Below are 13444 nucleotides of genomic sequence, written 5' to 3'. Positions count from 1 at the left end.
TTAAGCTTGTCATTTAAATTCAACGAAAGTAGAACAATTCTGACATAACCTATATATCTGTATGGATGTTTTGGGAGGGGGATTTATGTGAGATGACCCAATGTTGTAGCAGTGCCGGAGTAACAGGGGATCTTCAGGCTCTGCTAAGTGTGAGTTTTGTCATCTAGGGTCCCAATGTTCTTAAATCATTAGGGTGCATCTACCTATGTGGGTCTTGTGGAAACAAAATGGACCCCCCCATAGGACATTCCTAGTCCCCAGGATAGATCACATTGCCCTTGATAGAACTGCATCCACGCGTAATTAGTCTTCAATGCTTGGTAATTCAGGAGGCAAAAGAGGGTGGAAAAAACCCTAAAATCACACAGGACTTATATTGCTCCTTAGCTAGTAGTCATTGGATGGGTCTCAACATCCAGAGAATCACACATAACTTCTTCTGGTGCACATCAGCCACAAGAGTTTTGAGTGTAACTCTGTTCAAGTGATGACTCTAGCAGGATATCTTTTCTTTTCTTATGGACAGGGGCAATACTCTTTAGGCTAGGGCTCCAGCCCTGGGGCTTCATAACCAGGCACCTAGCCTTCCCAAACAGAGAGGTAATACCCTCTAGACCCAGGCTCCAGCCCTGGGGCCTAAAGCCAAGCACACAACCATTATCACCATTGGAAACAGCTTGCGCTATATCTGTAAAATACTTTTATGGTCAAAATCAAAAATAAATGGCCTTGCATCAAGTGATCTGGTTAGCCGCACCTTGTCTGCTTGGACAGAATCAGTTTGTGATTTAGAGAGGCCATGTAATTGCCCCATCTTTATATTATTTTTGCTTTAAGAGTCTCAGATAACAGGTCCCATACAGAAAGGACTTCCTGAGGTCAGTGACAAGTCATTCAACTAAAGAATAATCTTGGAGCCTTTTATCCTTTAACTTGTTTGGTGTTAAGGATAACTTCATAAACATTCTTGAGATTGAATTGCAGCCAACTAGGAAAGCATGAAGTTAGAAGTGCTCAGTTGGCCCTTTTCGTCACGTACTGCAGGGCAGAGACCCTTGCACCAGGTCTGGATCCCAATAGCAGGAAACAGGTGAGATAACGAGTTTGAATGCAGAAAAGCCAAAGGGGTGAGACAAGACATAGTAATACAGTTCCGTGGTCAGGGCAGGCAGTGGAGAATCAGGAGTTCAGAAAACAGTCCGAGGGTCAGCTATCTGGCAGTCCAAAACTGGGAGTAGGAATGCAGGAACAGGGAGCATCCAACATGATTAATTAAATCATCCTTTCAAAATATTTCAAACGTTGCAAGTTAAAATTTACATACATATGTCTCGATGACTGTAATATAAGTGAAAATATTATATAGACTAATAAAAAAATATTCCATATCAAAATAATATATATAAATATTCAGTTGTTTCTACATATAAAAGTGATAAAACAAAAGTCCAACCCGTGCTCTACACAACAATAGTGTCAAAATACAATTACAATTTCAGATCCTAAAGGATCCACACTATAGGATTTCCACGTTTTTCCAAGTGATGAAAATAAGAAGTGATAAAAATAAGAAGTGTCACTCTCCCCGTGCCAAAAAATAAAGAGTGATCAGATGATCGAATCATGTGTGATACAAGTTAATATTGCAATTAAGCACATCTATCTTCCACCTTCTGAGTCTTGTATTCCTTCCGTGCACTCCGCACTCAGTTTGCTTGATTATTCTCCACTCACCTGGCCATATTAAAAAAGCAATAAAAAAACGCTTATCGTGCAGTAAGAACTTAACAAAGTTTATTTAAAATAGATCAGTTCTATTCACACGAGGTACGTTTAAAATTAGCCGGCAAACAGAAAATAAAAACTATCCTCAGGGCACTTACTCCCCACAGACTTCCGGATCAGAATAGGTTCAGCAAAGTCCGCCCCTTGACGTGTTTCGTCATCCAGGACGTTCTCAAAAGACATTGTAGTAGTAAGAACTTTGGAATATTGGTAGCGCTGTGCACTTTTTATAATATACATTTGCTATTGCACCATATAGTACAGAAGCTTCTGGCACCCATATTAAGATTTACCACCCATAGCGCAAAATAATATCTATAGATACACTCAGCTGATAGGTGAACCTCACTTAACAGATCCCTTAATCCTCATACTTCCCCCAGCCATACCAAGTAAAATATGTATACACCCTTAGCACCCTCTAAGGGAGTACACCACAAATCAGAATAGACAGGATTTGTCTGAGCTTAGTCACTACTATCCGAGCTCATGACCAAGCTAGATAAACTGAAAAAAAAAATATAACAAAGCAGCATTCTCTGTCCTGCAGCTACATGTCACAAAGGGTTGGGAAATACCCCCACCGCGACTGCAACCACAGGCTGGGTCCGGAGGATGAGTGGCAGTCACAGTTTTGAGCGGACTTGGGCGAGCTTGGTTCACACCAAGCCTAGGCTCATCACTACTACACTACAGCACACCTGATTGTCCCCTGGTACTGGCTCTGTCTCCCAGTCTGAATGCTGGTGTGTAGGTGTCACGAACCACGGCGCCGTCTCGTTGCTAGGAGACGGGCCGGCAGGCTTGCATATTCGGCTCCTCCCTCCAGACGTCTCCCTCGGACTCGTCACACATAGGAGTGAGGGCGTAGCAGCCTGGCCCTTCGGAAGCATCCTGTTGCTAGGAGACGTTCGGGAGGGCCTCTGCTGACTGCTCCGCCCCAACACACCTGCCTACTCATAAAAGCCTGGAAGGCACACTTGCTCAATGTTCTAGCGAGGTAGAACGTTGAGCAATTTCTTAGGGCTCATACCTCTGCTCCAGCACATGAACCTTTCACTCCAGCAGCATTAATCCGGACTTCTTCCAGCACAGCAGTGATCCTTCGCCCTGTACTCCTGGAGGGCTCTGAATACCCCAACAAACCGCAAGTACCATCCTGGACCCTGTAATTGTTTACATTGCCTGCAACTCAGTGGGGTTTAAAGAGACACTGCTCTACAAAGGGGGCTTGCTCAGGAGTACTCCTAATTACTGTTTGATAAGCCTGCAATAGTTTTTTGCATTCATGGAGTGAACTACTTTATTTTGAACTACAAATCCCCACAGGCCCCAACTAACCACAATATTGCAAAGAGGGAAGGTTCACTTATTGTTATCTCTGCAATTACAGCCTGTGGTGGCATATGATGTGTTAAGGGTTCCAACCTCACTCAGCCACACTAAAGAGTGTAAGTGTGAACCCCCCACCTGAGCCATCCACAAAGCCTCTCCGCAGCTGAGATCCTCAGCCAAACTCGCTCAATCATTACAGTAGGGGTTTACAAGAGGTTGATACCAGGTCACAGTCAGGTACTTACTCTAGTTACATTTAAAGATGCATTTGATATTTTGTATGAACACATAACTGCATTAATTTGTGTATTTATGTATACCGTGAGTTCAGCTTAGGGTAAATCATTTTTGCAGGTATGCAGTTTAGTGCCTGTTTCCTGGGAAAGGAGATGTAAGGGTATTCTATTTTTTCAGAATGTAAAAATTGTCGTGTTATAAACCAGAAAAGAGGTCTGTTTTAAAGGATCCATTGCTATCTATACTTTATTTACAGTTTTCTCCCTTATCCACTTTTAAGCTACAATAAATATATAGAATGAACGCTTATTTCATTAGGTACCTCTTCCTCTAGTGGTTACCTATCAAATTCACACTTTGCATTCCGTAAATGCTAAATTCTGTTTAGTATAACCAAAGCCAAAATGTTTCAATTATTAAAAATGTTGATGTTTTACTGTGTGGATAACAATATATACTGCATTTATGTTCCCTTTTTTTCTAGTTTTAATTACTACTTTTGAGTTTATTTAACACCATTGTTCAAAAACCATAAAAGTCATTTACTGCCATCTAATTTAATAAAACCCAGCACTTTATGCATTTAGGAAAGAATTTTGTTTACTCTTAATGCCTGTGAAACATCAACGTACCAAATAATGAAAACAGTCCAGGAAACTTTTTTGCTCTACAGATTTGAATTGATTTTCTCCATTAAATGTTGGTATACGGAATCGAATTCAATCCAGTACCGCTTTATGATTGCTGCCACAAAATAGCCAGACTTTTTTCCAATGCTAAGATTTAGATAGTCATCATGAAGGGCACTTCCATCTATTGGTCCTGTTCAATAAAAGGCTCATATTCTTATGTGCTAATTTTAAATAGAGTAACACACAGCAGCCAGTCAAAATCTATCTTGTAGTAATTTACTGTACTTAAACAGAAAGATTTCTGATTGGTCGCCATAAGTTACTGCTCTTAAGCATAAGCACGATTTGTTAAATAGGGCTGGCAGGGCATTTATCAGGAAAACACAGAGCCCACTATCATACCCTCTGCTATGTGCACATGAGCCACTTTGCAATAAATATTTATTTTACTAACAGTAACCAATGCATATCGACAACATTTCAGTTTACTTGAGTTGAATCAGTTAAAAGGGGATTTATAAATCTTGGTCCCTAGCACCCATGTCATCATGTACAATGCAAGACCAGTGGCTACCACTCCTTACCATCTTGTCTTGAATTGTATTGTAACTGTAATGTCTTCCTTATATTGTAAAGCGCTCCGCAAACTGTTGGTGCTATATAAATACTATGTAGTAATAATAATAATAATAATACCACACTACCATGGGTGAAGGTAAGTATTACATATTACTCTCTATTAGCCCCCACCTAGACAATACAACCATTATATTTTGCATATGGTGGGGTGGGGAAAATGTAATGTTATTGGCCAGCTCGGAGTTCAGCTTTAAAGCAAACTTCAGCTCTAATTTGGAGATATTAAAGAGGAACTCGAGGTATGTAACTTACCATCAGCACTACATGAAACATTCTGAATCCCTGCTGAAGTTGGCATGGACTTCCCTCATTTCCTGATTTTAGTAATTGAAATCTCTGTAATGGGAACACATGCAGCAATAAACAAAGAAACAAAAATAACACTTCTTAGTTAGTCATGGTGAAAATGACAACCTGTAGAAGGTTTTTATTGCTATCTGCATCCCTACTAGCTGCTCTGTTCTGGATGGAGATACTGGCACCTCTTGTTTTCCTGTGGCATCATACTCAGTTTGCCTCGTGGTAGATGAGTCCCTGAGTGTAGACGAAAATAGAAAGGCTTTCCATTGAAAAGGTATATAATGTGCGCAATGTCATTTTTTTACAGTAGAAAACAAAGATGGTACCAACATCACACATGCTTGTTGATAGGTTGCTATGGTCAATACCTCTAGTTTCTACCTTTTCAGTTTATATATAATACTGACTTCTAAGTAGGTAAGTTAGCAAAACGTATCTACTTAGAAGTCAGTATTATATAGAAACTGAAAAAGTGGGGGTTAAGGCCTATAGCCTTGCAGCCCTGGGTTAATTTTAAATCAGGGAAAAAGTTAGTTTATCTCTTGGCGCTAGATGTTTGCCGTCACACAATCCAGAAGTAGTTGTTCTTTCTTTCACACACTTTAGGGGAGGGAAGGGGCTGCTCATCAGAAGACTTTGGGGTTCCCGTCATATATACATATAGCAGATAAAAACAACAAAGCGCCACCTCCATGTGTAAAAACTTCTTTAACTAAAACGGCCGGCCGGGAGCTCTCTAGATCTGAGCGGGCGTCTTTAGAAACGCCAGTGGTGTTTAAATACCACCAAAAGAAAGCTCTATCTGTCCCCAAAAATGGTATAAAATTAATTTCAGTACAGCGTTGCATGACGGAATAAACGTAAGTCAAAGTACCGCAGCGCTGAATACTGAAAAATGGCCTGGCCAGAAAGGGGGTCTAAACACCTGGTCTTCAAGTGGTTAATAGAACAGTAAACCACGGTTATAAGTACTCACAATTATACATCTCAACACGCTTGTCGAAGAAGCCACAAAGTCCAAGGAATGTTCCGCTCCGATGGCGTACTAAAAAGAAGCCTCTGGTCACATCAACGGCCACCAGTTGCTTAGGCTGAATTCACGTGTTTCAGGGCGTACACAGGTGCGCTCCCACCACTGTTTCTCTCTTATTACATTGTATCTTTTGCTGGCCACGCCCAATTGTGAGTACTTATAACCATGGTTTACTGTTCTATTAAAGCAGTTTTTACACATGGAGGCAGCACTTTGTTGTTTTTATCTTCATTTTAAATTAGGAGCACTGTCTGCATGGCATGGTCTTCAGTATTGACATAGACTTCTTGTGAGTGATCTAGTTTTTCCCAGAAATCCAAAACTTACCAATAGGTCAATCAGTTTAAACATAAAATTGACCGTGACTGTGGTAGAGATGTTAGATTACCACTGTGGCAAGATGGATGTGAATGGATTCATGTCCCATGTACAATGTTGCAGATTATGACAGCGATATGTACTTACTTTCTCCCTGGAGCTATAGCCCATGCGGGGCCTTGATCTCCTGGCTGCAAAAATATAAATAAATTGTATTCACTGTTTATGAATCAGGTGGAGGTTTTAATTTGCACACACTGTGACGCTTGCATGAATAGCACATGCGTTAGAAATACAGCCATAGAAGGAATCAGTTGTGACTGGTTACAACAAGCAAGTTGAATCAGCAGACAGAGACAGCATGCTTAGCCAAGACATAGCTATAATTAGGGTAACCTTTCTATGATATTTAATTACCTGCTGCCGGGAACCCTGATGGAAACCTGCTGAACTGATAGGATTCCTCTAGTGGTTTCTAACAAATCTCTAATTACTCATTCCTTATAGCTCTAAGAGATACATAAGTCAACAAACAATGGTGATGCAAGAAGTAACAACAACTATATTCTCCCTGTACTCTGGATTTCTTCTACAAACAACCAAGCTTACAGTTGGGATATCTGATGCCTAAAAGCATTGGTCCTGTGCAGGTTTTACTTAGATGAGTGTGTAGGGACATTTGACTATTAGCTCTTTTAGGACCAGGGACTGATATGAATAATTATTTCTGCACTTTATATCTCTATGATATTCTGTATGACCTCAAGACCCCATCCCCTCTGAATTTGCCATGAACCCACCATGTGCTGAATCTGAACCTTATCCCTAGTAACTAGCTATGACTAAGGCCACTTAAGCTGAAACACATTAGCTACTACTTTGCAAGCAATATGGATCTCCGATAAGGCAGCCCCTTATTTTTGGCAATATAGTGTGTATATGCATGTGGGTATATATATATAATTTAAATGCAAGAAATAATATATAAAAAATTTAATAATCTGCTACAGGTACAATACAGAACAGTTACACCATCAACCAGGTCTAATACCACTACCACTGTCTAATAATCAATACATTATCAGCCATCCAGCAATGTTAAATATTGTGATGCAGCTTATGAACTCCATTAAGCTGTGCTAAAATATAAATGATCCTGGGTAGAGTCATGAACTACAGAATGGCTCGGGTTTAGTTTTGCATCACTTGGTTTAACGTATTTGATAAATCAAGTAAAGCTGTAATAATTACCTTGTGCGCATGTTAAGTAAAGAATACCATGGAAACAGTCTATCAATCTCTTGTAAAGTTGCAGGAGTCTCTAGCAGTTTCTTGCATCGGGAAACAGTCTTTATCAGTCTGCTAAAACACACTGTAGAAGCTTTCTTTTGTAATATAACAGTCTTTTATGGAGTGACAGAGCTGTAACTGGGTTGTGGGTACTTTGGGTTGGATTAAAACTCCAACTGCAGATTCCAAAGCGAGCCAAAGATTGTGTGTCATGGGAAGGGTGGGTAATCAAACAGCAATGGGCCCTTCTTTATAGGTGAAGGTAAAACTCCTAGCCAACATCTTAATATACAGTTTATATACATATATATATATTAACTATTGCTGGATTTGTAATTTTGACCAGGCATTCTTGAGGTACACTCATCCCTGCTAGTCAGGAAGATTATGTTTTTTTTTTCTAATTTACCATTACTGCTTGCTTACTGGATAGAGGTAATCATATTGACTATTTGTTCAGTGAAAAGACTGACATGTTATATAAGAAGCCGCATTACTGATCCTGAAGCTGCATTGCTAGACCAGAAAATAATTGTGTCACCCATCAGCCTGTTCATTGCACTAGATGTGTATGAATCACAAGATTGATTGTACCGAATTACACATCATTAACAGAGTATCAGAAAACAGTAATTCCATTTTTAGAAAGTATACCGTGTAAGTGAACAGAACATTCTTATATAAATATAGGATTTCTATTTTACATTTATTTTGTTAAATATATCTAAAACATTTATTTGGTGTACATATAAAAAAGGACACTTGTTTTTTTTAAAAAACAAGAGTCACTTTCTAGTGCTCCATGGAGTGCCAATATTAGCTGTAACATGGAGTACATTGGACATACCTCCCAACTTTCTTAGTTGAGAAAGAGGGAACATTATTGTACAAAATATGTAGGCAATGGACACACTCCTTGCCACGTCCCCAGTTACATGGATCACCAAGAATAGTTCTATTTTCCTTAACCACTACTTTTCCTTTATACTGGCTTTTCAAAATAACAACTGCAATAATCTAAAGAACGGATTAAAGGTTTTGTTCGATATCATCTTTTGATAGATAGATAGCTAGATAGTACATTTTTTTTTCCGTTTCAAAAGATTTTTTATTTTTTTCCACATATAAAAGTTGAGTTACAAACAGTGCGTACACCCAAACATTTGGGCATCAGCATTTAAAAGCTTTACAATCAGTGGTTTTTGCACTTATGAAATAAAAATGAATACAATCTATTGCGAGGTATATTAATTCGTGCTCAAGCTGCGTCCGAGACTTGAGTGGATTCGGTCTTCCTGGAACTAGGCAGCGAGGATTTTTGCAATCACAAAAAGAACATAATGGGGGAACAGGGAGGTGTGGTGAGAGGAGGGGGGGGGGGGTAGAGAGGGAAGGGAAGTGAAGAGGGAATGGGTGTAGTCGTGACGAGAGTTCCAGCATGCACCCTGGTCATTAGATATTAGGAGGTATTGGTGATGGAGGAGCTATTATAGGGTCACCAAACGAGTATTAAAGGAGGGTGGGAGGAAATGACATATCCATGGCTCCCAGATTGCCTCAAATGTACTGGTGCGGTCCATTAAACGTGCTGACAGTTTCTCGTTAGAGAAGATCCAGTGGATTCTATTTTTGAATGTTTGGAATGGGATTTTACGGGTGAAACACGAGGTGGCTATGGTGTGCTTAGCGGCCGTGAGGACATGAAGAACCAGTTTGAATTTGAGATGAGAAACATTCACGGGTTTAACGTTAAGTAGTGCAGTTTGAGGGGTTGGTGAGACATGGACTCCCGTAAGGGTGGAGAGCATTTTGAACACTCTAGACCAGAATGCGTAAGTGATACGACATGACCACCACATATGGACATATGTTCCGCTGTCAGGGCAACCACGAAAGCATGAGCCTGTACAGTTCGGTGCAAAGTGTTGGGCCTGGTAAGGGGTGATGTACCAACGAAGTAGTACTTTGTAGTTTGTTTCCAAAACTCTGGCACACGTTGAGCTAGAGTTGGTGGAGGTCCATATTTGGGACCAGGTGTCTTCTGTGAGGTCAAGATTCAGGTCTTGCTGCCAGCGGTCCATATATGGGTGGTGCAGGGATGTGGTCGGTTGTAGGGATGTCAGGTAGAGTTGTGAGATAATTCCTGGGGAATGCGGGTCATGTTTGCATATTCTCTCAAAGGGTGATAATGCCAAAAGATTACCTTTCAGGTTAGCAGTGGCGTGAATAAAGCTTTTAACCTGTAGGTATCTAAAAATTTCTGAGGACGGGAGCTCATATTTAGTTTGGAGGTCAGGGAAAGGCAAAATTGCGGAGTGGGAGAACATTGAGGAGAAGCGTGTTATCTCCTTTTCTCTCCATTTGTGGAAGACCGCTGTGGAGTCATATGCTGGTGGGAAGGCTGGGTGGTGAAAGAAGGAGAGCATGGGTAGATGTGGAGACAGGAAGCCGCTTGAATACTTGGAGTTGTCCCAAATGCGCAAGGACTGACGTGTTATGGCGCTATTGATAGTGTGTCTGTCTTTGGGTGCCATCCACAGCAAATTATCTATGGCATACGGGTCACAGTCCAAAGCCTCGATCGAAACCCAGAGCGGGGTTTCATCTGTGGCATGGTACTTAGTTATTGTTGCTAATTGAGCTGCAATATAATATTTCTGGAGATCCGGCACTCCCAGCCCACCGGCGCATCTGGTCTGATACATTGTTTTTAGTGGTATTCTGGGTTTTTTGTGTGACCATATAAAGGCAGAAAGCCGTTTTTGGAAAGCCTTGAGGTGATGGGCGGGTATTGGCGCTGGAAGAACCCGGAAGGGGTATAACAGCTTAGGTAACAGGGTCATTTTGACCGCCGCAATTCTGCCTAGCCATGAGATGGGGTAGGTATGCCAGATCCTCAGAAGGTTCTTAAGCTTAGTGAAAAGTGAGGGGTAGTTTGCCGAGAACAATGATTGGTAGGTAGAGGTTAGTTGTATGCCTAGATATTTGAGTGAGGATGGTTCCCATTTAAATGGGTATGCCGCTTTAAGCTGATCAAGTAGGAGCGGGGGTAGTGTAACATTTAGGGCTTTTGATTTCGTTGGGTTTAAGTGCAGGCCTGAGAGGTGACTAAACAGGTTCACTGTGTGTAGCAAATTGGGAAGAGAGATGAGGGGGTTAGAGAGGAAAACCAGAATGTCGTCCGCAAACAGGCATAGCTTATGATGGTGTCCTGCTAAGGGGATTCCTGTGATGTCTGGGTGTTCTCTAATCAGCTGTGCTAGGGGTTCAATGGCCATGGCAAATAGGATAGGGGATAAAGGGCAACCCTGTCTGGTGCCTTTCCGTATGGGGAAGTGGTGTGATCTATGTCCCGCATATCTCACCGAGGCCGTAGGGTTGGAATACAGTGCAGCGATCCAGGTGCAGAATCCAGATCCAAAGCCCCATCTGTTGAGTATAAATGACAGGTATTGCCAGGACAAGGAGTCGAAGGCCTTTTGCATGTCTAATGAGAGAAGCATGATCGGGATGTGTCTTTGATTAGCTTTTTCAATGAGGAGACAGGCTCTACGCACGTTGTCTCCCGGTTGGCGTTGGGGAATGAAACCAACCTGGTCTTTGTGAATGAGGTCAGGGACGATTAGATTGAGTCTAGTTGCTAATATTTTGGCTAGTAATTTAATGTCAACGTTGAGAAGTGAAATTGGTCTAAAATTAGCTCATTGGGTGTTATCTGTGTCTGGTTTGGGGATCATGCAAATGGTGGCCGAGAGGGACTCTGCCCTGAACTGCGACCCTGTCCGTATGGCGTTGAAGGCAGCTGTCAACATTGGGGCGAACTTCTTGTAATAAGTGGCCGTAAAGCCATTTGGGCCAGGCCGTTTGTTTAGTTTGAGCGTTTTTATCGCTGCAACTACTTCCAACTCCGTAATAGGAGCGTCAAGCGATATGCGGGCTTAATCAGTCATTGCCGGCATATGGATTGTGGAGAGCAGATTAGAGGCTACAAGAGGATCAAAGGGGGTAGTGGAGTTTAGAGTGTGGCTAGATGCGTGGCGAATTCCTGTACTACTTTGTGAGGGTTGCTGGACATAGAGTCATCAGAGAGGCGGAGGCAGAGGGTTTTTTGGTGTAAATCTATTTTGTGTAATCTTCTTGCTAGGAGGGCCGTTTGTTTATTACTTTGGAGGTAAAATTTGTGTTGGGTCCTACGAAGACTTTTATCAGCGAAGCTTGCCAGTATGAGGTTGAGTTCACGTCTGGTCTTTTCTAGGGTGTGCTTGTGAGCTGGGGAAGGGTGTAATCTGAACACTCTGGAGGGTCATTGAATTTCGTTTCAAGGTCCTACAGGAGGGCCATTCTTTGTTTTTTAAGGGTCGATGCTATGCGAATACACGTGCCTCTTATGACTGGTTTGTGCGCTTCCCAAAGTGTGACCGGCGGCATGTAGAGTAGTATTGTGGAGTATGTACTCTTGTATAGCAGCTTGTATTGCTATTTCAGTGGGTTTATCAGCGAGAAGGGAATCGTTCATGGTCCAAGAGCGATCTGTGTGGGCCGACCACATTAGAGGACATCAAAAGGGTCACTCCCTGGTGGTCAGTCCACGAGAACGGGACAATGCGCGACTCAACCACTGTGGGAAGGGTGGGATGTGGTACAAAAAAATGGTCGATCCTAGAGAACGAGTTGTGTGGGTTGGAATAGAAGGTGTATTCTCCGGCGGAAGGGTGTAGTTCCCTCCAGCAATCCACTAATGAGTATTGGGAAAGGAGTGTACGGAAGGCTCTAGAATTTTCAGAGGGTGGAGCGCTCATCGTCGTTCGGTCTAGACTCAGATAGTACATTTTTATAGTGAACTATACAGTATATTAGCCCAAAATGGGTAATGATCGTGGAGGACAGAGGGACTAAGCGATGCAAAAGAAGAACTATCAGGGTAATTCTCAAAAGGGTGAAGGGTTTGGAGAAGGCAGGAGAAGTGAACAATCTAGGCCAAAAGAGCTGATCTGGAAAAATTCCGCAATCCAGCTCACTTTCCAGTTCAGCTATGTTGTCCTAGATTGTTCACTTCTCCTGCCTTCTCCAAAACACTCACCCTTTTGTGAATAACCCTGTCTGTCTCCAAATGAAGTACAGTTGTACAGTATCTATACTGTTTCAACCCTGTCTGTTTCTTCTAGTGGAAACACACTTTTTATGCTTAGTTACATGGCACTGGTTTGGTTTATATGAATTTATATGAATTAACCTTGTATTTAAGCAAGCTGTGCTACTACTGAATCTCGGTTTCTTTTATTTTACAGGATGACTACCAGGAATATGAACCAGAAGCATAACATCCCTCAGCCCTGGACCCAGCCACCAGCAGCATCAGCACAAAGATAGCTATAATAAAAATAATAATAAAAAAAATCTCCCCTCTCCTCTGCCCTCTCCTTCCCAAGAGGAGTGTGAAGTGCACCCCCTCTTCTCCCAAGAAATGAGCTCTTCCTTCACTACACCTCCAGAAAGCCTCATGTGAAGTGATTTCATGTATGGTAATCCTTAGCGTTGAGTCATTAGTCCAAACAAAACTGGTGTTTAAATTTAAAAAAAAAAAAAACCCTTTGTAATGTATGAACCCATGAATGCATTGTATTTGTCTTTGCAGTACTTGTGCCCCCGGACAATTATTTCTGTTTCCCTCCCAGAGAATAATTTCCGGGGGTTTTTATGGTGGATTTTGTCACTCATTATTTTGTAACCTTTTATTTGTTTTGGTGTGTAAGCTTGTTCTGTGGCAGGGGGGCCTGCAACCCTCTGCAACTGAGCCTGCAGGTATTTTTCTGCGTCTACCAATATAAATAAAGCATGTTTTACTTTTTATAAAGAGAAGGTGGAAACACCTATA

The 13444-nt window shown here is 41.6% G+C and overlaps 1 protein-coding gene across 4 annotated transcripts in view; it reads left to right on the top strand.

Moving 5' to 3' along the window:
- The window catches only part of SNCB (synuclein beta), a 73790-nt gene extending 60824 nt beyond the window's left edge, over window positions 1-12966 (top strand). For all 4 annotated transcript variants that reach the window (XM_018563774.1, XM_018563773.1, XM_018563772.1 and 1 more), the window contains one exon: window positions 12858-12966. In XM_018563774.1, coding sequence (XP_018419276.1) covers window positions 12858-12890 — 33 coding nt within the window. In that variant the 3' untranslated portion in view covers window positions 12891-12966. The remainder of the gene's footprint in view (window positions 1-12857) is intronic.
- The last annotated feature ends 478 nt before the right edge of the window (window positions 12967-13444 follow it).

The sequence above is a fragment of the Nanorana parkeri genome, unplaced genomic scaffold (assembly GCF_000935625.1).
Source record: "Nanorana parkeri isolate BGI_ZX_2015 unplaced genomic scaffold, ASM93562v1 scaffold694, whole genome shotgun sequence".
NCBI lineage: Eukaryota > Metazoa > Chordata > Amphibia > Anura > Dicroglossidae > Nanorana > Nanorana parkeri.
The sequence above is the reverse complement of the archived record's forward strand: the minus strand, read 5'-3'. Positions and strand labels throughout refer to the sequence as shown.